General features: G+C 38.5%; 2 protein-coding genes and 2 long non-coding RNA genes across 6 annotated transcripts; 3 read left to right on the forward strand and 1 right to left on the reverse strand.

Moving 5' to 3' along the window:
• Positions 1-35: 35 nt before the first annotated feature.
• Positions 36-1581, reverse strand: LOC116009753 (cytochrome b561 and DOMON domain-containing protein At2g04850-like). Its single transcript, XM_031248880.1, has 2 exons — positions 747-1581; positions 36-596 (listed from the first exon to the last, which is right to left on the reverse strand). The coding sequence occupies exons 1-2, from the start codon at positions 1510-1512 to the stop codon at positions 142-144; spliced, it is 1221 nt and encodes a 406-aa protein (XP_031104740.1). The 5' UTR covers positions 1513-1581; the 3' UTR covers positions 36-141.
• A 1104-nt stretch (positions 1582-2685) lies between these two features.
• LOC116011046 lies at positions 2686-5179 on the forward strand. Of its 2 annotated transcripts, XR_004096963.1 has the most exons (3): positions 2686-2869; positions 3086-3157; positions 4539-5179. It is a non-coding gene; the product is annotated as an uncharacterized LOC116011046 (long non-coding RNA). The 2 variants fall into 2 exon arrangements; XR_004096962.1 differs by lacking the exon at positions 2686-2869 and having other exon boundaries at positions 2881-3157.
• A 9890-nt stretch (positions 5180-15069) lies between these two features.
• On the forward strand, positions 15070-17040 carry LOC116011090 (cytochrome b561 and DOMON domain-containing protein At5g47530-like). The gene is made up of 3 exons (XM_031250607.1): positions 15070-15937; positions 16020-16274; positions 16491-17040. Exons 1-3 carry the CDS (start codon positions 15320-15322, stop codon positions 16791-16793), a joined length of 1176 nt encoding a protein of 391 aa, XP_031106467.1. The 5' UTR covers positions 15070-15319; the 3' UTR covers positions 16794-17040.
• Positions 17041-18781: 1741 nt separating this feature from the next.
• Positions 18782-23428, forward strand: LOC116010593. Of its 2 annotated transcripts, XR_004096941.1 has the most exons (5): positions 18783-19121; positions 20069-20223; positions 20308-20512; positions 20599-21856; positions 23127-23428. It is a non-coding gene; the product is annotated as an uncharacterized LOC116010593 (long non-coding RNA). The 2 variants fall into 2 exon arrangements; XR_004096940.1 differs by having other exon boundaries at positions 18782-19121; positions 20308-21856.
• The last annotated feature ends 1327 nt before the right edge of the window (positions 23429-24755 follow it).

Genomic DNA, 24755 nt, shown 5'->3' on the forward strand with positions numbered 1-24755 from the left:
TACTCATAGTTTACACAAATAAAAAATAAAAAAAAAAACACAAAAAACAGTGCTTATAGTTGAACACCATTGCTATTTGCTACTTCAATATCTCTCTCTTCAAACAAAAAAAAAAAAAAAAAAAAAAAAATCATACGACGACTAATGGGTGCTAGAGCCGCCGCTGAACTTATCGGAGACACCCATCAGCCCTTCTCTTCTCAGCTGCTCTTCCTTAGCTTTCCGGCAGAAAATGACCCAAGAGTTCACTTCCAGCGCCACACAAACTCCGGCCAACGTGGACAAGCAGAGGCAGTAGGCCAGCTTGCCGTACGATCGGCCCTCCCCCATGACTTCGAATCCCTGGAACACGTTCACCACTCCCAACACCACGCACGCGTACCCTACGAAATGGTGGTACGATTTCCAGTATCGCCGGAACTTGTTCGTCGTTTTTGGCCGGAATAACAGCGCCATCGTTTGCAGAATCCCCAGGCAGAATGTCGCCAGCCCCAGCTTCCGGTGGAGCCCGTATACCCTCCCCGGAGAGAGCTCCCCTAGCCGGAGTCCGATCCCGAATCCGATGGTTCCTAGTACAATGGTGGAGAGTTGTATCCCTGTTCAAAGGTCAAGCCAAAGAAATGAGTTTAAAGTTCAAATTGTAAACATTTAATATATAAAATTTAGAACATTTAATATATAAAATTTTTTAAATAGTGAACATTCGATTGTATATTTTTGAACCGGATAATAATGTGCCAACTGACCTGCGTGTGCGTAGAACCATGTGGGGCCCAGTGACTGTACGTGTCTGAGGTATCGGGCGGTGACCACACCGACGGGGAGCATGATCCCCCAGGAGATGGCGTTGAGGATACCGTGCACGATTTTCAGCGTGGCAAAATCGCTGCCGTGGAACTCAGCGGAGCTGCCGGAGAGGACGTCGATGGTGGAGACGGAGGCCAGGTCGTTAATGGTAGTAGGGTGGATAGTGGGCGAGTAGCCTTGCACGTACACTCCCCGGTTCCACACGAAGTGTATTTTCGTCTTATTGGGGACCAGCTTCACGGAGGCATAGATTTGGATGGTGGCGCCGTCGTGCACGGTGGCCATACGCCCGCCGTACATGGCGGCGGACGACGACAGAAGGTGCACGTCGAGCGGGCGGGAAAGGAGCGGGTTCCTCTGGAGCTTCACGGTGGGGTCGATGATGTACGGCAGAAGCACGAGCTGGCCGGAGTTCGGGTCCGGGAAGGCAATTAGGGCCCGCGTTCCGGTCATCTCGGCGGAGGTGGGGTTGATTCCCCACCCGACCCAACCGGACGGCGAAATAAAAGACCCAAAGAAAGCAACGTCCAGCGTGGCATTATGGGCGTGAAAGGTCCACGCGATGGACGCGTCTTGAGATGGCAAAGGAGTGCACTTCTCGAACTTCTTGGCGGCCGTGGCGGTGGTGCACTTGGCGGAGAGCACCACCGTCGCAGGCTGAGAAGAGAGGAAAAAGAAAAAGGTGAGAATGGAAGTGATAAGCATGATAATGGATGGATAGAGAGAGTGATGAATACAAAATTTTGATGATTTCTTTGGACATATACTCTCAATTCCCATGCAATGTTATCACCCGCGTGGCCTCCACCCAATTATGCCTTAAACTTTGCTTTGAAGCGTGGCATTAATCAATGGTTGTTCCTTTGTCATATGACTAAATTAACGTTCTTTTTTACTAATCAAAAAAATTCACAATCACTACGTATATATGGGATAAATTATGATATGTATTATAATTTTAGCTGGCAAAAAATTACAGCAAGGAATAAATTAGACTTGTAATTCTATCTGACAAAGAATCACAAAAGATAAGCCAACCTAAATTACCTATAACTGACTGATTTAAATGTTAATAAATCACTCTTATTGAAGGTGGACTTGTAGCTATATGATTATGTTGTTTGAACTACTATACATATAGGTTAAGACTTTTTCCAATTTTAACAAATCAAATTTTACTTCACCCTGAAACAAGTAACTGAAACCTACGTACCGTTTAGGTATCTGTCTTGTGTATCAAACTAATTAAGTAAACGTGTTTTTCCGCTATCTTTTGTTGTGGGGGACAAAGCAAAGAGTATATGGGACGAGGAGACATGATTAGCCTTTGCGTTGAAGTTAAGAATTTAGACTTCATGATTTAGTGATTTACCATTATCATTTCTGCATGTGTACTCTAATCAAATAAGTGTATCACTTTATATAAATTAACGGGGTACTATAAATTCAATATAATAACTTTATTTGTTTAAGTATTGTTAGGTATTGAGTTTAGCCTGCTTGAGTTAAGAAGCTGATTTGTATTGTATGGTTGGTGTTATTGATAATATAATATATGTAAAATTACTAAAATATAAATGTATAGTCAAATAATTGAGACGTAACACATTATTTTATGTTTAAATTAACCGATTAAAAGTAAGGAATAATGTAAAATAAATATTGGTTATGTATGTTTTAGGCAATTTATATTATAGATCAGAGTTCATATAATATTATAGACTCTAGATCGAAACAACAAGATACAAAATTCATACTCATCAATATAAAAATCAAAGTCCATAGTACAGTGTGAACTCTGGCCGATGGTATATCGTATATATCTTGAAAGGCACACATTTTTAATGGACTTCCAAATGAGATCTCTTTAGGCTGAGAGAGCAAAAACAATTAAACAAATGAGGCAAACGGTTGTAGAAAGCCCATTAACGCGCGTAATCGGCTTTTGCTGTCACTGCAGCAACAGTGACGACGTGTAGATGCAGGGGCCAGGGAGAGATAGGAAGGCCAGAAGGTGATACACTGATAGTGATACTCGATCCTTGCACAGAAGATCAATTTGGTGAAGTGTTCTTTTAATACTTTCTTCTTTTCGTTATTGAGCTGTTGGTGGGTTGGGGCGAGGGGGTGATTAGAGCTTTTGTGTTGAAGATGGAATTCGAAGTGATTAGAATTTGAATGGAGGATGTTTTCTTATTGATTTACATTTGAAAATTTGAATCTATTCGAGTGTTTAATGTGTTTTATTCTTGATTGCAATGCTCCTTGTCCTTGGCAGCCATGGTTGAGTACTTGAATTGATGGATTCCCAGGCAGAATAGATTGAAATAGTGATTGCTGAACCTGAAAGGTACTTCCTAGCTCCTTTCATATTTTACTTTTACTTATTCTGTGTTTATTGATCAGTTATTGGTTGGTGTTTCTACTAGTAACAATTCCATAGATCTTTCCCGTTTTGAGTCTCCCTTAGAGGCTTAGACTGAAGGAAATAACTGAATTCAATATACATAAATATCTAATTGGTTGGTGAAAGATAGAATAAAGATAAAATGAAAAGGAAAAGGAAAAGGAAAGAAAGGAGAAAAAACTAGAGAAGTATGCACAAGAAATACTTTTCCAGTCAATTATTTCTGTAAGAGACATCTTCTTTTTACAGTAACAAATATGTATTTTTACATTTTATTCCTGTCATTTTCTCCATTGAGTTTGTGAGTTTTCGTGTTAGTCCATTTTACCTGTTGCTTATTTGGATTTATTTTCTTGCCTTTTCCTCTCTTTGGGGAAAATTTGCCATTTTCATTACTATCTTCAAAATCCTTTTCTTTGTTTTTGGAATTTTACTTTTGCACGTGAAAGTCTTGCTAGCATAGTTGCAGCAAAGGGCCTGATAATTGATAAAGAATCTGTTCCGATGATGATGATGGCATTGCTGATTTCAAATCTGTAGCTTTGATGCTAAAATTTTAGAGAAGTAAAATTTTTGTGTCTATTCCGAAAATTGGTATGTGTCTGCAGAGCCGCAGAGGCACAATTTGACAGATGTGCCCAATTGGTAATGCTTATGATTATGAATTGTGGATAATTCATAACCTACGACAACTTATGGATTGGCTTTAATAAGCTGAAATGTGTTCTATAATATATCATCCATAATCTTTGCCAAACATATAGAAAGTTAATCCAATAAGCTAATTAAATAAGTTTTACCAAACAGGCGGTAAGGGGAACAAACATGCATGCAGTATATTGTACTCAATCTTTCCTTTTGTTTTCATGGCATACTCACTTAGGTGTAGCTTTACATTTACCGTTCAGTGAAATAAAATTCCACATGTCTTTGTATTGCCTTTAGGAAGCTTGTTACTGTGAGATTTTTTATGAGGTGAGTCCCGATCTCTGCAATAGCATCTCAGCTTGTGGCTTACAGCTGGGATAACCATTGCAAGAATGGGAATTCCGGGGTAATATTAGTACGTCCTCCAATAGTATATAGTAAGGAAAAAAGATCTCTGAGGGGATTAGCTGTTCTTGGAAGTTTAATTTGTAAAGGATATTAGGCATCCTTAATCATATCCTACTCAAATAGATGAAAAAAACATTGTATATCAGCATATTTTCCTCCTTGCAATGGATACCCTGGATTACCTTGGTCATGTTGAATAATGGCATAGTTTAAACTAATACGGAGTACCATTTAGCATTAACGTTCTACATTCCTTTATGTTCAACAGGTAAGCTGGAGTTACTTAGGTCTCATAGCACGTATCAGCTAATCGGTTACGAGGTAAGCATTGAATCGCTTCCATCCAAATCGTTTGCTTAGTAGTCCGAAGGGATCTCTATTCCCTTCCACCCCTCCCCATTCAAAGGAAATTGAAAAGAAAAAAACAGAAACATACAAAAAACCTTCGGTTTTCAGAGTTTGCCTTGCTGTTGTACACGCAATCAGAACATTCTTCCTTGGTGGTTGGAATATAGTCCCAAAGGCGATGAACTTCCAAAAATGGTAGGCCTCTTTACGGTTCTGCTTGATGTGAAACCATAGTTTGAGCAGTTCTGAGTAGGAAGCGTGTGCACACAAAAGTTTTAACCTTTTGTGCCATTGATAAGCCTACAAACGAGGTTTGATATGGTTGTTAAGTGTTTTTGTCCCATTACAGGATACAGTCAAAACTAGATAACGCTAGTGCCAGTCAAAAGGAACTGACGCGCAGTTGTAGTTGTGGAACAGTTCCAATTGTCTTAAACAACCACTTCATTGTCACTGAGGTTGTTAAACTAAAAGCTTCTAGCAAAAAGACGATTTTACTCCAATCTCGAGAGTTTCTATCTATCTTGTTTTAGAGCTGAGATAAAGATTTTTTTTTTTGAATTGGTCAACTAGTTGAGTTATATTTCGTGAGCTCTTTGCATCTATAGCAACAGGGGTATAGTTTAGCTACCCTCCTGACCTCCATCTCAGAACTCGGGAACCTATCACATAGCTCCATATAAAACTTGATAACGGTTTAAAAAACAACAAAAAGCAAAATGAAATTGGTAAAAAGTTCAAACTTTTTAAGAAACTTCCACAACATACAATGTCTTGTGTTTATGTGGATTGTACTTTTCAATTGATTCCATAAAAATTCTAGCAAAAAATATACGATATGAAGAATTTATCTAATTGTTTGGGATTAGGGTTAGAAAATTTGTGATTCACAAGAAAAATGTATGTAAACGTTTACATAGTATTACCCATTTAATGGGATTAGGTGACCTAGAAAAATGTGCTAAATTGCAATTTAATATGTTATACGAGTGGAAATGTGGTAGGTAAAGTTTTGGTGATTGACCATAACAACAATTTGTACTACGAGGAAAAGTAATACCTCAGACCACACGACAACATGAAATTATTCGGACTAATTAATCAATTAATTAATTTATTAATAATAATTAAGGTCTATGCAATATGCATGCACCTTATAAGATTCAAAATTTTCTTCTACTTCTAGCGAGTTGGTCGCGACGTGACCCCGTCATTTTAAGCTTAGTCAACACGTGGTGGGCCCTGCCGATTTTTTTTCTTCTTCAGATTGCCTTCTCTTTAGGTTTCTCCGACATCAAGCAAAATGTTATTACGGAGTAAGAGATGTGAACGGTATGCTAAATGCTAATGCACATGTGAGGTCAACTATGACCTCATTATTTTATTTATTTGTTTATTCCAATTTAAAATTTTATAATATCATATTGTCTTCAAATTATACTCCACAACCATCCTACTAGTACTTTAGGAAAAAATAATAGGGGTGTTTAGGAATTAGCTTATAGTCGATATTTAATTGTGATAGTTGATAATATTAGTAATTTGAAGAAAAATATTAAGTAAATTAATTACTTACTGTCCGCGCTTTAAAGAACATGGAAATATATTATTTTATTTATTGAGTTATTCTTCAATTATTTTTGGTTTTAGATATAAATTTTAAAATAAATTTAATTCAATAATAGTAATTATTGTTGTTTTTGTTGTTGCGGTAGTATTTTAACTGTTGTTTTTTTTTATTAGATAAAAATATCCAACAACCAATATTTACTAGGGATGACAATAGGTCGGGGTGCGTCAGAAATGACTACATCCATTACCCGATCTATCTTATAGTTTTTCTACCAACCCCTATCCCAAACTTACATCGGGTGGACTCTTTCAAAATCCACTCAAACACCCCACAGAGTGCATGTGCCCACTATGGGTACCCCCACTTATCATCTTATTATTTTTTATTCAAAAAATAACATTTAAATTACTTACACATAATAAAATTCATTAGATATACTAAAACATAAAATATAAAAATATTTAAATATAATAGCTAAATTGTTAATTTTTAAAAATAAACTTAATAGATTAGATATAAAAATAGTACAAGTTACACGAAATTATATAAACTTTTATAGATAACTACATACTAGTACTTTTTTGAAAGCAAACCTCAAAGAGTATATTAATTAATCAACGAAGAAATAGAGTCAGGAGGAACTAAGTCCCAGTACAAAATGCAATCTTGGGAAGTGGCAGCTGCTGCAAGATTGTGAGCAATAGTGTTTTGTAATCTAGGAACAAAAGTAATCTGACAGAAAGAAAACGACTCTACCGCACGTTTGCAAGCATCCAAAAAAAACCAATATATGAATAATGTGAAGACGTACAAAGTTGAGCGCAGTCCGTGTGAATATACGCCGAGTCCACCCCTCTCTCCATGAGCCATGATAATGCTTCCTTACATGCGATGGTCTCAGCCATTAGCGGAGAAAAACAATCACGAATGGGGCCAGCACATGCAGCTACAAAACCTCCATCCGGCGCCAATAATACTGCTCCGAACGTTGCTTTCATGGATGCGGCATCGTAACTTGCATCGAAATAACAACTCGGTCGCTGGTGTTGCGGGTCTTGAGTCACAGCAGGGTGGTGCGTGGTTACGTGGTGCTACGACACATGATGAGGCTGATTTGCAATAGTCCAGGACTGTAAGGTTGATGCCGCAACCATGACTGTCTTCCTTGGCGTCGGTAATGCAGCCTCCCACACGGCAGAATTTCGGCCACGCCAAATGTGATAAAGGACACCCACTGCCAAACAAATATTCTCCTCAGTTAAGGTATTCATCAGATTAGAAAACCACTCATTAAAAGTGTTGCCTACAATGCTTGAAATTTGTATGAGTGACTCATGCCAAACTAATTTGGAAAAATCACACCATATTAGAGCATGCATTATATCCTCATGAACAAGGCCACACATAGGGCATGATGGATCCACTTCAACCCTCTTTAAGATCAAATTTGTGGTGACCGGGAGGATATTATTTAGTGCTCTCCATAAAAATATCTTCCACTTAGGGGGTACTTTTATTTTCCAAAGGGGAATCCAATCATTACAGCTGTTTTGGAGGCCGTCAAAATTCCCAACAATCCATCTATAACCATCCCTGACTGAATAGCACCCCTTTGGGTCACCATACCAGTACCATGAGTCCTCATAGTCCGGGGAGATAGGGAGTCTCAAGATACAGTCCACATCGACAGGCAAAAATATGTCAGACAGAATAGCCTGATCCCATGTATTTGAGTCCTCCGCGATTAGTCCAAAAACTAGAGAACCACTCTTCTGGGCCGGCATGGGTGTGTGAATCAAAGGATCTACATCATCTGGAAGCCATGGGTGGCCCCAGATTAATGTTGAATTTCCATTTCCAATTCTACGTCTAACACCCCCACACACAAGGTCATGTGCATCCATAACACTCCTCCAACAATAGCTTGGGCAATTGCCAAGTGTAGCATCAATAAAAGAGGATTTTGGAAAATACCTTGCTTTATAGACTCTTGCCACGAGGGAATGGGGCATAGTTAGGAATCGCCAGGCCTGTTTACCCAGCATAGCCAGATTGAAAGCCCGTAGCTCCTTAAATCCTAAACCACCATACTTCTTAGGCACACACAGACGATCCCAAGCCTTCCAATGAATACCTCTGTCAGTACCTGTACCCCACCAAAACTTGTCCATAGTCCTTTCAATTGACAGACAAACTGACTCTGGAAGCAAGAAGACACCCATTGAGAAAGTGGGCATTGCCTGTGCCACACTTTTCAACAAGATTTCCTTACCCGCCTGAGACAAAAGCCTCTTATTCCATGAACAGATCCGCTGCCTTATTTTATCCTCAATATATGAAAAAGCAGCTTTTTTATTTCTCCCTATAAAAGCAGGAAGACCCAGGTACATACCAAAATTGGGAGCCTGAACAACATTCAATACCCCAGCCACCTCCTCCCGGGCACTCACAGACGTGTTCTTACTGAAACAGACACTGGACTTAGAATAGTTCACTGCCTGCCCAGACAATTCCTCGTACAGATCCAGGCAACGCTTTACCTCTCCTGCTTCTTGGGAATTTGCCTTAAAAAACAGAAGGCTATCATCAGCGAAAAACAAGTGAGAGATCTGAGGAGCACCCCTTGCCACTCTATATCCATGAATGGTGCCATTCTGTTGTGCGTTCTGGAGCAGCAAAGAGAAACCTTCTGCACAAATGATGAAAAGATATGGGGAGAGGGGATCTCCCTGTCGCAGGCCACGAGAAGGAATTATGTGGCCACTACTGCTCTCATTAATCAAGAAATTATAAGACACAGTAGTAACATAGAGCATCAGCAAGTCAATCCACCTCTCATTAAAACCCAAGGCCTCCAGCATACGACGTAAGAAAGACCATTCCATACGATCATACGCTTTCGCCATGTCTAGCTTCAGTGCACCCCAACCCACCACACCACACTGTTTCCTATTCAGAAAATGTCCCACTTCCGCAGCCAGAAGAATATTATCTGTAATCAGCCTACCCGGAATAAAAGCACTCTGGGACTCCGAGATGATACCGTCAAGCAAGTGCTTCATTCTATTTGCCAGCATTTTCGCCATAAGCTTATAAACCACATTACACAAAGCTATCGGCCTGAGATCAGACACCAATTCAGGAATGTTTTTCTTGGGGATCAACACAACATTAGTCTCATTCAAACCAGTAGGGAAAGAACACGTGTTAAGACAGTTTAAAACAAACGATGACACATCCTCCCCTACCACATCCCAGTAATGTTGATAAAAACCTGGGTTCATCCCATCAGGTCCAGGAGCCTTATCAGGGTACATGGAAAACAAAGCTATTTTGACCTCCTCAGAAACAAACGGACGCAATAACAGATCATTATCAGCTTGAGAGACCCGCGGGGCAATAGAGTTAAAGAAAGACACCGCAGGGGCGGAGCCACCAGATTGAAAATTTTTCTCAAAATATGACAACACAATCGGCTTCATAGCCTCACCCTCAGCCCATACCCCATCATCATTCTTTAGTTTAGCCAGCATATTTTTCTTTTTACGAGCAGAGGCATACTTGTGGTAAAAACGAGTATTTGCATCAGCCCCCTTCAACCAATGCTGCTTGGCACGTTGCCTCCAGAAAGCATCCTCCTGAGCCTCCAGACGGGCCAATTGGTTCTCTAAGCATTGAAACTCAGCCAGGGAGGCTGGGTCTCTGAGGTCACGGATTGCCTGCTGACTTCTACGTAATGTTTTGATACGCTCCCCAAACTTATGAAAATGATCTCCACCCCACTTCCTCAGCCTCTCGCCGCACAGGTGCAAACAATTAAGAAGGCCATTTGATCTCCCGTCCTTCCATGCATCCACAACCACCCCTCTACACCCCTCGTCGTGCAGCCAGGCCATCTCAAATCGGAAGCCCTTGGAGGCCCTTACAGTCTGATGTTTAGCCGGGTTTACACATAAGTAGATAGCTGAGTGATCCGAAGTGCGAGTCAGAGAGTTCTCCACATAAGCCCCGGCCACCAGTGAGCACCAACTTTCAGTAGCCAACACCTTATCAAGTCTCTCCTCCATCCAATTTGCAGTTCCCTTTCCCCTTTCCCAAGTGAATTGATAGCCCCGCAGAGGCAGCTGGGCTAATATACACTCATCAACCGCTTCACCAAAACCCATGAGAAAGCTATCTGGGTGTGGGTTACCGCCCCTCTTCTCCGAATGATATAAGAGATCATTAAAATCTCCCAGTACGACCCAGGGCAGCTGAGACTGATGGTTCAGTCTAGTGATCTAAGCAAATTCCAAGAATCCGTTCTCCTACCCAGCTCCGGGTAACCATAGAAACACGTCATACGCCACAACGACCTCTCATACGTAACCTCTACATCGATGTGATTACGCGAGAAGCTCAGTAACCTTGCGGTGTAATTCTTTCTCCAAAACAGTGCAAGACCTCCACTTCGACCAACAGAATCAACATAAAATAAACCTTCGAACCCAAGCTTGACACGAAGACGCTCTGCATGTCCCCGACCGACCTTGGTTTCCATAAGATACAAGAACTCAGGCTTCTTTGTAGACACAAGGTCCACTACTTCGCGAACTGTTCGTGGATCGCCCAAGCCACGACAGTTCCAACTAATGGTACTCATGATGACGGGCGGGCCTGTGCACCAGAGCCCGCCATGGACAAGTTTTTTGGAATGTCTGTCATTGTCACATCACCATTGTTACCACCGCTTCGCCTACCACCACCACCTCCAGAGCCTTCGCGGCGCCTCTTCGATACAGCTGTGACGGCCACGTCCTTCTCGCTCGGAACAACCTCCACGGGATTGCTCACGGACTGCCCCCGAACAACTGCCGGCACAGGCACGGCATCCACACCTTCCATAGGGCCCTCAGTCGGGATTAACCACGGCTCACCAACTGCCCGCGAACCTCTACCGCCACCCGCCTTCAACTCCGGTCCGAACTGGTAATGCTCCACCGTCAACGTCGACTCTCTTGCTTTAATGCAGAACTTATAGGTATGACCCAATAGTCCACAGAAAAAGCAGTATGTATGAAGACGTTCATACTTAAAAGGGACCCAACAAGATGTTTTATCCCTCTTTATCAGCTTCATGCCACGTTTAATCGGCCGGGAGACAGGAACGGAAACACGTATTCGGTAAAACGTTTTCCAGGGCACCCCAACAAACCTATCATCACAACGCACAAAGGATCCAATGTAGTTTCCCACCTGTTCAAAAACCAAGTCAGATGTGTAGCCCATAGGTAGGTCGTGTATCTGAACCCACATGTCGACTGAGTCCAAAGCCACATCCCCCGGTAGTACACCGTCTTTAACCTGTCTGCACACGAGTGTGTTATTCTCGAACGACCATGGCCCTTCATCCAGAACACGTACCATGTCAGATTCATGGTAGAAGACAAACAAGAACAGGTTCGGCTGAAGCTCCGTGACTTGAACCCCCTTAACCGGCTGCCATACGGATGCCATGACTTGCCGCATGAACTCAACCTTAACCAGCTTCATGGTGAGAAAACGTCCAACAACCACCCAGGACTGCTGTCCGCCGACCTGTATGACACCGACGTCGTCCCCAACAGGTTCAAAACCTTCGTCGTCGTCTTCCAGGGCCAAGTCTGCCCAGCGCATCGTCAACCTACCGACGCTGCCATCATTCGGATTCGTCGCCATGCAAATCGACTCAGCCACAGGAACTCGAAACACAGAAGACACTGAACAATCAGCGAGAAAAACCGTTGACGGAAACGGAGAAAGCACCGGAAAAAGATGAAAACCTAGGCAAACCCTAGTAGGGGAGGCGAAACCCTAGACAAGCTAGAGAGAGAATTTTTTCTTTTTATTGATTTGTATAAATAATAATGTATCTAATTGAGAACTGGTATAATATTTTTAGTACTTATTTTACTAATTTATATATACACACACATGGTGGGTCAGGTGAAGTTCTAGGCAATTTTTTTTTACAAAACTCGAACCCAATCTGACTCACCCTAAGTTTACTTTTTTAAGATTCACCCCACCCACTATCACCCAAAAATACTCGACACATGCGATGTGAATTCGAGTGATTATCTTCAAGGCGTATTGAAATTGACATCCCTAATATTTACAAAGTAGATAATCAAAAACTAAAGCACAAGTCATGCATGACTCGGAGACGAAAACAACAAATTTTCTTTAATACCTTTTAACGGATTTAAACGGCACACGACATGGTTGAAGAATTCTCCGGTGATTTCAATTATGATAATATCGAGTGAACTTGTATTTCCAATTTTTGATGATTTCTTCTAGAAGCATTTTACAGAGTATTTCTAAATAATTCAATTTATTTTATATTATGTTCTTTTGGTTTTCTTCGCCTGCTTTCGCTGAACAAGCATGGAATGCTAAAGTCCAAATTGGAAATGCTCAAAAAAGGACCGTGTGTCCGCCACGATTCCTAATTAAATAACTAATTTATTTTCTCTTTTTAAAACCCAATTTGATTAATAAATATTAAACCTCCTTAATTTAAAACTCATATGTTAAGATCAACGTAGATATGATTTCAATTTCTTATCTCTTCTTCAATAATTTTCACCAAAATATAACCAACTTGTTCCGACATGACCACATATTCACTTCAGAATCTCTTAAAGTAACAATTTAGTGTACAGTACTCTCATAGAATTGCTAAGGTGCATTGTGTGAACACAAGAATACCGGCCTGCAAAAGAGAACATAAGCACACAGAATTTTAGTATAAAATTAGCCCTTAGCTTAAACAGAATCTAATTGAGGAATTATTTGTTCGGCAAATAGTTTAGGCTTTGTTTTAGATACATCAGAGGTAGGCACTAAGATTAACAGCTAAGCATTAAATATAATGAGATAATACGATCTTTACGAAAAAATTTCGTTGAGTGAGTAGTTTAGACTTTAATATAATTTCTGGAGAAGATTAGAGAATTCATTTTTAACTTTCTACTCTCTGATGTGTTAATAGATTGTTTGTGTCATGGATGATTCATTTAAGTTCTCTTCCTTAATTGGTTGATTTATGAAAGATAAGTGATGAGAGTATTACTCATAAAAAGAAATATTTAAAAATTTTCATTTAAATGATTAAGTAAAAAAATTTATGAAGGATGAGTTGATTCTCATTAATAATTTAAGAATAATTTTATATAAATAATAAATTTCTGTGTAATAATTTTGAGCTATTAAATATTTAAATAATGAGTGAATGGAGGATTGAATTTGTATTCTTAGAATAATCTCTCTCTCTCTCTCTTTTTTTTAAAGGTATTCTTAGAAGATTCTTTGATCTATTTGCAAAAAAAAAAAAAAAATGAAAACAAAAAAAAGAAGAAGAAGATTCTTTGATCTACATTATTGATGTACTTTTCTTGTACGAGCGAAAGAAGCAGTACAGCTCAGCTAGATAAAATCATGTGAATATGAAAATTTCATAAGAAATCAAGTACTGATATAAGTCAATATCTCTTTACATTAAACATGTTTTTAAAAACTATTTTTACTTTTTGTTTCTAAAATCCTTTTAGCAAGATTGGAATCACCTTGTCCTCGTTCCACCAAGTAAAATCTTTGGCCACAAGGTGACAACGAACATAAGTCTAATGCCATGAAAAAAAAACATGATGTGATTTCTTATTTTAGCATGGAGCAATTTCAGCAATCGTAGACCATCTCCAATCCTCAGAAACACAAAGAGTCAATACCGTCACAACCTGTCATATGAGAGTACAACATTTTGCATATAATGATTGGGTGGTGACGCACCCTCTTCTTTACTGATATTGTGCATAGTGTGTGTGTATATATATATATATATATGCGCACACAATAGAAGAATAATGGAAACAATAAAATTAAACAAAAACATGCCTATTAAGACTAATAATGTGTAAATGAGCCGCTTTGCAGGATAGCTAAGAGGGAAGAATTGTGATGATTCACCTTCTAATATGCACAAAAAGTTGTTGCACTATGAGTATGTATGTTGGTTTTTATCACTAGGAGCACAATCACTCAAATTTCAAGCAGGAATGCAAAGATGAATAATAAAGCTAAAGAATATTTTATTATTGCCCTTTTGAAGATGGTAAAATCAAATGTCCAACTATACTTTCCTGCGGTATTTATACATATCTATCTTGCTAATAATTGAAGTAATAAATCTCTTTAATTACGTTACATAAATCTAAGAAAATAATCATTGTCATTAAAGCCCTCATAATTAGGACTGGAATCCGAAAGATAGATAACATCAACTCCATAACTGCCAAGCCAAGCTCTTGTCCATCCGCCTACTTTCACCTTATTTCAACTGCGCACTTTGTAGTTAGCTCCAAGTCTGACCACCTAAATTTAAGCACAGGTCCAATTACTCTAACTCATCAATGTCTATTAAAGTCATCGATTGTACTAAATTTATTTAATTTATTGTGATCTTTTTCAGTTCTATTGTACCCAAAAATTTAAAAGTTATATTATTATAGAAATGCAACTTGTTTGACATATTTGCTTAGGCTTAGCTTGAAATCTCTACTTTATGCCAAGTTTAGAGAGTAAATAGTGGGGAAAGAGCTTAACAAAGCTTGCGTATTGTGAATGCTTTGAATTTAAGAATAAGAAATGGAAACATGGCAGCTTCTCCTCATCTTCCTTCTTTTCCCGGCTGCTTCATTTTCAGCCTTCCGCCATTTCCCCTTGGACTTGGACCACTCTGTTTTTCATTTTTCAACATTATAAAATTAAAAAAAAAAAATACAGAAAAAAAAAATAATAATAACAAATTTAGAAGAAGCAGTCAACAACCCTTCACTCTGTTTCACCACCCACCCCCATAACTTTCCTCCTCCTCTACTGGAAATCTATAAAAAGTCAAAAAACGCTTTTTTTCCCTTCATCAATCGGAGCTTGAGCTTTCACCCACCTTCAGTAGAAGATCAGTTCTGCTCTACAACCATTCTGGTGCTCTTATATTCATCTTCTCCGGTTATCTTCTTGAAGGCGTTGGCTATTTAGCGTCGGCGTTGCAATTAGGTGGTTTTGGGTGATCAGAAGAGATATATAGTTTGTGCTCGAGATTTGAAATGGGTAAATTCGTGGGGGTTTTGTTCTTGTTTTTGAGTTTGGTGGCTTCGTCTTACGCTCAGAGTTGTTCGAATTTCGCTTTCTCCGGGAACAGAGTATTTGCTACCTGCAATAATCTGCCGGTGCTTAATTCGGTTCTCCACTGGACCTACCACCAGGCTAACCACACCGCCGATATCGCCTACCGTCACGCCGCGGTCACCGCCTCCAACTGGGTGGCGTGGGGGCTGAACGTCGGCGGATCCGGGATGCGAGGAACGCAGTGTTTGGTGGCGTTTCAAAACTCTAGTGGGAGTATTCATGCCTACACTTCCCCTATCCCTACCTCCAGCTACGCAACTCAACTCGCAGAGGGCTCTCTCAGCTTCGGCGTGTCGAAGATCTCGGCGGAGTTAACCGGCGGCGAGATCATCATTTTCGCTACTCTCGCGCTCCCCGCCGGTCGGACTAACTTCAACCAGGCCTGGCAGGACGGCTCCCTCTCCGGCACCACCCCTCAAGCCCACGCTCAGACCGGAAACAACATGAGGTCCACCGGAACTGTGGATTTCGCCACTGGCCAGACTTCCGCCGGCGGCGGAAGCGATTCGTTCGAATCTGTGCTGCGCAGGAGACACGTAAGTCACAATCTCATCGATCATTCTTGTTTCGATCTGAATTGAGTGATTACTGATCGGAATTTTGGATTTTTCTCGGCAGGTTCACGGAGTGCTAAACGCCGTTAGTTGGGGAATATTGATGCCTATGGGCGCCGTTATAGCTAGGTATTTGAAAGTGTTCAAATCTGCCGACCCCGCCTGGTTCTATCTCCATGTTGCTTGCCAAACCACCGCTTATGCCGTCGGCGTCGCCGGATGGGGCACCGGCCTCAAGCTCGGCAGCGATTCCAAGGACGTTACCCAAGACACTCACCGGAACATCGGCATCACTCTCTTCGCCCTCGGCACTCTCCAGGTATCAAAATCTTCTCCAATCCCAATCGAAATTTACCAATTTTTATTCCTTACTTTTCAAATTCAATGGTCAATAATTAATAAAATTAACTCAATTAAAGGGCGGACTAAGCGACCGTCCAAGGGTCATGCTGAGGAGCTTCCATATATATATATATATATATATATATAAAATAAATAGTGTTATAAACTGATATGATGGTTTTGGGAATGGCAGGTTTTTGCGTTGCTTCTGAGGCCGAAGCCAGACCACAAGTTGAGATTCTACTGGAACATCTACCACCACGCCGTCGGGTACACGGTGATCATCCTCAGCGTCATCAACGTGTACGAGGGATTCGATGTGTTGAACGGGCAGAAGAACTGGAAGAAAGCCTACACCGGCGTGATCATCTTCTTGGGCGCCGTCGCCGCCCTCTTGGAAGCCTTTACGTGGTTCATTGTCCTCAAGCGCCGGAGCGCCAACAAGCAACACCCGGCTCCGCACCACGCCGCCAACGGCAACGGCTACAGCGTCTAGATATACATACACTTCTGTGACGGCCGGTCGCCATAGATGATGATGATGATGTTAGCTTTCATTTTTCACTGTGTTTTTTGTATACATTTCATTTTTGGAGATTATCATTATTCTTAGCTTGAGATGTTAGGATTTTTTCTTTTTGTATGATTTCTTTTGAGTTCGATTATATTATTGATGCTTGTGTAATAAGTTCCTTTTTCTTTTTTATATATACACATTAGAACTTTTTATAGGTTTGTGATTATTATACATCTTCTACATTTGATTATTATTATTATTATTATTATTTACATCAAATATAGTGTATGATTATCAATTTTTTGTCGCATTTTGTGTGCTTCTGATCAATTACCACTTATTTCAACATGTCATTTACATGTTACATTAAACTTCATACATGTCTACATGGACAACTCAATTGATTACAATAGTAGAGTTTGAGAAGAAAAATTTCATACATTATTCAGTCATTGGTAGGTGGTTGTTATGACTTTTTATTGTTAATTTTTGTCATGAGTTTTGTTTTTCTTTGAATTGATGTTTTGTCACTTTTATGAATGACTATTGATATAAGTTAATCTATTTAGAGAAATATTGATTTCTTTGAGGTATGACAATTAGAGGAAATTGTTTACGAGAAATGTCACTTTTTACAAATAAATTTTGATATAACTTGTTTAGTTAAATTTTTTAATTTTTACGTATCTTTTGAATTACTATTTTTAATTAGTAACTGGCTGTAAGTATGTTACATTGTATATTTGTAAATAAACAAAATTATATTGCTTTAGAGTTTGATCGAGTACAAGCTTAGCATGTTTTTTGTTGTTACATGGGTTCGGCTTTTATACTATACAAATAGCTACAAAACATAACGGTTAGTGTAATGGCCTCTTAATAACTAAGGTGCTCTCCTCCATAACTCCTGCTCTTTGATAAAACGATGCTCTACCGTTATTATTTGATTGCTTAATTGCTTTGGGTTAGATTAAGAGTACTTTACATTAGGTCTAGTGACTTATCCAATTATTCCGTCAATAACATTGAAAGGATTATTCCGATTATCTTATTTGATTCAGATATTTTTTATTTATAAGATTTTTGATGTCACCTCTGTTTTATAACTCTTAGCTACTTATGAATGACTATTTCTTGCTGTGTGCCTGTGTATAACAGGTGTTGGGTGTTAAATGCACCTAGTTGGTTACCGCACTAAATTGCCCCACATGGCCCGTCATTATTGATCCATATGTTACTAACTACCATTGACTTTGACAATTTTATAATAGAAGAATTGATAATGAAAAAAAAAAAAACTATATTATATTTCTTCTCGAAGCTAAAGACTTGAAAAGTGTTGCAATGTAAAATAAATAAGTATTTTGGTAGAAGTTTGATTATTTTTTAAGTAAATTGTTTGTCTATAGTATATAAAATGTCGCTATCTATATATGAATTGTTTCATGTTTTTGTCCAACTAATGAAGAAGTTGGGGTGGCAGAGTATTGCTGGGATACAACCCAATGGACCTACTAGTTTTTCGTAACAATGGAACTACTAGTTATGCACTTATGCTCACAATCTCGGTGCATTTTACATGTTTAATTTGCATAGGTGTCACATGCCTTAGTTATTAATTTTTCATTTTTCATTCTTCATTCTCTTCATAGGTCAAGTTATCAATCTTTTGGTGCACACCAAAAGAAGAGACCAATAATTAATATGCTTACTCATCAATTGTAATGATTTTTTTATTTATAAATTTTTTTGTTCTTAATTAGATCTTGAACTTGAATGATTTTACCTAATTTAAGTATTTTATTAAGATAGTTTGGTAATTTCTTATATATTAATACCTAATTTAGTATGAGGCAAAATGAAATGATAATTATCTTTTTGTCATTGAATTGTGCCGCTAATAGAAGATTAGGAACATAAAATGGAAGTGATCTCCAATTCATCGAACAGAATTATCGTCTAAATGAGTTAACTGTAAAGTTTAAACTGAACGTCAATGTTCTACCAATTATTTTGGGGGACCGAAAAGATCGGATATAACCCCCAAAACTGTAAAGAGCACTATCTTGCCCGGTAAAAAGAAAAAAGCTATCTTTGCTTTGATGTGCAGTGTATAACGACTTCCCTTCTCTGCTTTTTAGTTGTTACGGTAATACATATACATGATTTAATGGCAAGATGTTCTCTGTTTCCAAATGTCAAAGATGGTAAATTTTTTTCCTGAAGATGCTTGCTTGCACGCCATCTGCAACTCAATTATATACATGGTTTGATGACAGATGATGAGATTTGCTGAGGTTCAATCAGGTATTAAGTTTGTTGTTGAGATGTTTATTTCTAAGATTTGTTATCATCTCAGTTTGACTTCTGTTTGGTTAGCTTAATATGTGTCCCTCCTTGGGTATTTGTTTAACTGCTAGCTATGGGCTCAAGTAGAAAGGGTTTAAGTCGTTTATCGAGATTTGGTTAGATTAATTAAAGGGTTTAAGCTGTTTATCGAGACTTGGTTAGGTTAATTTTACTTTTGGGATGTGAATATTTAGTGCAAGCAAAAAATAAAAAAAGTTATTATAGTGCAAAGTAATTTTCACTTAAGTGGTCTCCTTTATCAAAGGTTACTATTTCTTTCTCTCTAAAAAGTGAACTCTTTACTACTTCTATAGTTCTATACTACCATTTATTATTACTGTTATTGTTTCAGTTACATTTTGTTGCCCATTGCCCCCATATAATCTGTAACCTTTTCTTCTCCCATATAATCTTTAACCTGGAAGCATTGCATAATTGCATAATCCAAGTTCAAGCCTATTACTTGAGCCTTTTGAGTTGAAGGAGATAGATCATTAATCATGTGCATGCATGCTTATCTGTAGTTGCACATAATGTAGCTTGATAGGATGTGTGTTTCTTTTCTCTTTTTTGATAAAATGGGTAATTGGATTTACACATGAGACAAACTTTTAACTTACTACACAAAGAATGATAATGACCAATAACCTTTTAGCTAGACATTTCACCTGCTAAATGAAAAACAAAGAACTGCAAAAGCAGAAGTTTTAGACACTAATCTCCCCTTAACAGGTGGTATTAAAACAATCTATAAGTGAGATTTACCAATAGCAAGAAGATAATAGGACCTCAGAGGAAAACCAATACCTTAAATGAGGTTGAAGATTTTGTGGTCTGAAAGTTTACGTCTCACTGTATAAATATGCCCATTCATTTCAAACAATCTATCCTGGTTTTGAAAACAGGAAGGAAACGTATCTGGGAAATAAATGCAGGGATGAACTCCATAGTGATTCAAGCTGCAAGTATTTGTCTTTGGCTGGCATACAGGAATGATTGGTGCTAGTTTTGATGTCAAAAACTATGGTGTAAAAGCTGATGGAAATCAGATGATAGTCAGGTAACCAAGAAGGATACCTATATGCATATGGACTCATCTTCTTTCATAATCATATGCACTTCTGTATATCTTGAATTGATTTAGGCTATCATTAGCGCTTGCAAGTATCCTAATGAACAACCTGTTGCTGGGATTTCAATGAGGAGTTGCTCCCTCTTGAATACAATGAACATAGTAAGGATCAAGATTTGACTGGCTTCTCCAGATGGTGTTTCCTGTAAAGTGAACTTTGAATACACCATCATAGACAACGTCAGCACATCTAGCATACTATCCTGACAGATCAATGGTATGTTTTTCAAAGTTGCGCCTAACTCTTGTTTATTGAATAACCTGATTGGTGTAATATGCAAATAACTTTTTTTTTTTTTGAAGTTTCCTTCAAGGGTTCAGATCAGTGATAATAGCTTTAGGAACATTCAGGTCAATTGGCAACAAAGGTAGAACTGAAACATCAATTTGGCTTACCATGGAAACAATGTCAAGCCCTTTCTCTCCTGCCATGACATCAACTTCTTAATTATTTTTTTTACTAATAGTTCACGAATTATTGCTGCTATTGCACATGTGCACGAGTAGTTCGCTGGTATAATTGTGAGAGTTTACAACATATATGTGTATATAGAGGCACAAGATAGCCATTCCCTTCATACTGTATCCATGAATCATGATGAGTTTATTGAGTGGTGAAGTATGTATTGTATATGCAACAATCAAACGACCTGAATAATACAATACAATTCTCACCAAATGGAAGGACCAATATATTGTATATGACAGAAAAAATGGGGAATCTGAATGGGGTATATCCTCTTACAAAAGCATAAATTAATTAATTCAATGTGTGACAAAAGTTTACAGGAAGAAGGCAGCAGATCCACCCACCATTGCCAAGATCAGGTTGAGAGGACTCAAGCTCATAATCTTGTGGGAAGAGGATGGAGGTGAAGAAGTTGGAGATGTTGAGTCGCCACTGATGCCTTTGTCAGAAGCTGGAGCATCTGCAGCAGGGGCAATGTCTGGAGATGGTGCTGGTGCCGGGGTGGGGGGAATATCTGTCCCAAAGATGGCTTCGGGAAGGAGAACTTTGTCCACCTGATAAATGGCAACGGGGTAAGTTGCATGCACTGCACTGCTAATTTTGGTACTGGTCCATCCAGAGTTGAGGTGCACAGTCCCAGACACATCAGTGAAATTCAGGGCACTAAGTTGTCCACCCGCAAAGGTACTGATAGGACCGACTTGGCTGAGGTTTCTGAAGTCGGAGAGCGAGTAGTAATGTGGCAACGCATGGTAAAGGAAGACAGATTTGAGCTGGTCAGCGGTGAGATTAGAGAGTGACTGCTTCGTTGTCTTGGAGAAGGCATCATCCTTGGGCACAAAGAGAGTAAGCCCTTCTTCAGTGTTGTTGGCTTGGTTTTGGAAAGTTTCCGCTACTTTGGTGGTCTCAATGTAGTTAAGGAAAGTGTGGAAAGGTCCAGCAACAGATAGCAAATCTGTTAGATTCACAAAGTCTGGGGCTGGCGCAGGCGCGGGAGACAGAGAAATGCTTTGGGCATTCACTGCCGGCATCGAGCAAGAAAAGATCAGCAGACTAGCAATCACAAACACAAAATTGTAATCCATCTTACAGGTATGAAGTACTTCTCTCTCTCCCTATGTGCTCTGCTGGAATAAACACTAGAGACCCTAGAGTCCCTGCATTTGCAAGATCCTAATTAATGTCTCAGTAAATGAAATCACAAACATCATAGGCAACACAATAGATCCAAAGACAGTTCAACTAGAATCATTCTACTTCTGCTAAAGTTGCATTAACTAGAAATCTAGAATCATCCTACTACTGATAAAGTCACATTCTTTAGCCCCCAGATATATGTAGATCTCAGCATTTGGACATTAATTCCATCCAAAAGAAGGATAATAATAATAATAATAAGCCACTAATGAAAAAGATCAGGCACCCTTTAACAGACAAGCACATAAGATAAGCATTCATGATTCAGTTCAGTTGCATGTTTAGTGATAGAATTAAGTAAGAATATTAAAAGAACAATAAAAAGAATTACTAAGCCCAGCATCTCAAGAAGAATGTCACTTTTCGTGAACAAGGAAAGTACATACAGACATGCTGGGAAGTGGGATTTGGGAATTGGGATATCAGATTAGTACTGTATTTCTTTTTTAAAGTTGTAATCTTTAGCCCACCGAAGCTGTAGATCTCAGCATTCTGACGTAAGTTCCAAGAAAAGGGCACAAACAGAAACAAAACTTTTAGATGCAAGCACAAGAAAACCAGAATTCAGAGCTACATTTTCTGGAAAAAAAAAAAAAACAAGTACACACACACACACACACAATGTAGATAGATATATCAGTTAATTCAACATAACAGAACCAGATCTGGGGTCCCGAATCTACACAAGCAAAACTAGAAGATTTGAAATGAAAATAATGTGGTCTGTAACTAGAGAGAGAGAGCTAACCTGGGGAGAACTGAGCTGAGTTGAGCAACTCAGAGAGAGAGAGAGAGAGAGAGGAGAGGGGCTTGGAGGTGGAGTGCAAAGGCTGAGGGGAAGAGTATTTATTTTGTTAAAAGGGAATACTGGGCATTAGTATTGACCGTTGAGCTGAGTGCGACTGTTGTAGTGAAAGGGACTAGAGATGGAGATGAAAATGATGGTGAAATTTGGTGATATGATTATATTCAATTATAAAAAATAAGTTGGAATGAGGGAGTCTTTAAGGAAAAGTTTAGATGTGAGTTGGGCTTTCTCTGTCAGCTTGCTTGCTTCCAAATCCCAACCACTAAAGATTTCCTTTTTCTTTTTTAATTCTTTGCCTAATTTTATCATTTCTTTTTGTTTTCTTACTTCCTGTGTGTTTCTCATCATGTCCATCAGGTTGTACTTCCCCAATCCCCATGTTACTCTTAATAATACAGCATTCGATGTAACAAATGGGGGACCGAACACAAACGATTGCATAATGGAGAAGTGATGTGGCCTTCCTTGGATACCTACTGGTCAATTGCCAATTCACTGTTTGATTGGTAGATTGCCAGCTCATATGCTTGCCGAAATGATTTTCTCATGGCCGGTAGCCGTGGGAATAATATTACATTCGTTTTCATATTTTATTTTATTTTTCATTTATACTGGTATTATATCTTCTTATTGGTCGATAAAAAAGAAGTGAGTTACAATTTTTATTCATTTCATTTCTTTCCTCTAATAAAATTTGAATATGTAAGATCAACTTCATTTGGTGGTTTTTAGGGAGGGTACCGACTTAGATAATTCAGGGACGCTCTTGTGCAGGGCCTACCCTGGGTTGATCCCATGCTAGGCTTGAGTTTTTTTTTTTTTTTAAATAAATAATTATGTTTTTTAAAATGAGATTTGATCTCTTGATCTCATAATAGTTAAGGATGAAAGCTATAAGATTGTGATTATATAAGAACCAACCTTCTCATGAGTTCATGAGAATCAATCTCATCTATTAAAAAATAGATCTATGTATAAGATTAATTAGAGGGATTAAAAACTTGATGACCACTCCAAATCTCAGCTCCTTTCTTCTTCTTTTTTGGATATAAATTTATAATTCACAAAAAGAAATAAAAAATTCACTAATAGAATTGTTCACATGAAAGGTTCTTGCAAAAGAATTGATTTTTCAAAAGAAGAAAGAAAAAAACACACATTTGAGCACACATGCTCTTGCTTGTGAAGCTCTACTAATTCAAGCTTTCTAGAACTTAAAATTGACACAATTTATTTCTTTATGAGATTCAATATATAGTTCGGTGAAGTAATAACACACTCACACACACACATATAGTTGCGTTCAAATGAGAACCACCCTTAATGTGAGAATGTGTGGACTAATCTTGTATATTCTTTTTTTTTTGATGGCCTAGGTTGGCTCTTCTAAGAACAAAAGATATTCTATTCTCATGCTATGTTGTTCCATCTCTTGATTGCTCTTCCATTATGTGAATCACACTCGTTTGTATGCTCTTTTACTGTAAGATCTTTTGAAATGAAGTATTTTATTTTTCACTTTTGTCATTCTTTTATAACTCTACCGGTCGACTTTACTAAGTCTTATTTTTACCTTTACAAATTTTTAAGAAATAGATTTTCACATTACATTCTGGAAAGTCCAATTTGCCTATACAGAATACTCATTGTCATCAAAATTTATCTTCATACCCATTCCTAACAAAGAATTTGATAAGCTTATAAAGTCGAGTAATCTAAAAAAAAAAAAACTTTCCCAAGTAGTTTCAATCCAAATGGCACCGTTAGATCGGCACTACATAGGATTCGACAAAGTTGGGTAATCTGGAAAATGGTTTCTTTTATGAGGAGAAGAAAATTTTCTTAGACAACTCCTTAAGCATCCTCATAAGTTAGAGATTTTTGTCCAAGTTTTTATACCACATATGATAGAGGGGAAAAGGAAAAAAAGGGAACAAAAGAGGAAAAAGAAAACCTGACAAAAAAGTTTTTTTTTTTTTTTTTTTT

Source organism: Ipomoea triloba, chromosome 2, assembly GCF_003576645.1.
Source record: "Ipomoea triloba cultivar NCNSP0323 chromosome 2, ASM357664v1".
Lineage (NCBI taxonomy): Eukaryota > Viridiplantae > Streptophyta > Magnoliopsida > Solanales > Convolvulaceae > Ipomoea > Ipomoea triloba.

What these genes read in the sequence shown, in the direction of transcription:
- LOC116009753 (XM_031248880.1), bottom strand. Translation starts at nt 1,512, where the DNA reads ATGCTTATCACTTCCATTCTCACCTTTTTCTTTTTCCTCTCTTCTCAG. An exon ending in ATGGTTCTACGCACACGCAG is followed by an intron (nt 597 to 746) that starts GTCAGTTGGCAC and finishes ACCTTTGAACAG; the next exon opens with GGATACAACTCTCCACCATT.
- LOC116011090 (XM_031250607.1), top strand. Translation starts at nt 15,320, where the DNA reads ATGGGTAAATTCGTGGGGGTTTTGTTCTTGTTTTTGAGTTTGGTGGCT. An exon ending in CTGTGCTGCGCAGGAGACAC is followed by an intron (nt 15,938 to 16,019) that starts GTAAGTCACAAT and finishes TTTTCTCGGCAG; the next exon opens with GTTCACGGAGTGCTAAACGC. An exon ending in TCGCCCTCGGCACTCTCCAG is followed by an intron (nt 16,275 to 16,490) that starts GTATCAAAATCT and finishes TGGGAATGGCAG; the next exon opens with GTTTTTGCGTTGCTTCTGAG.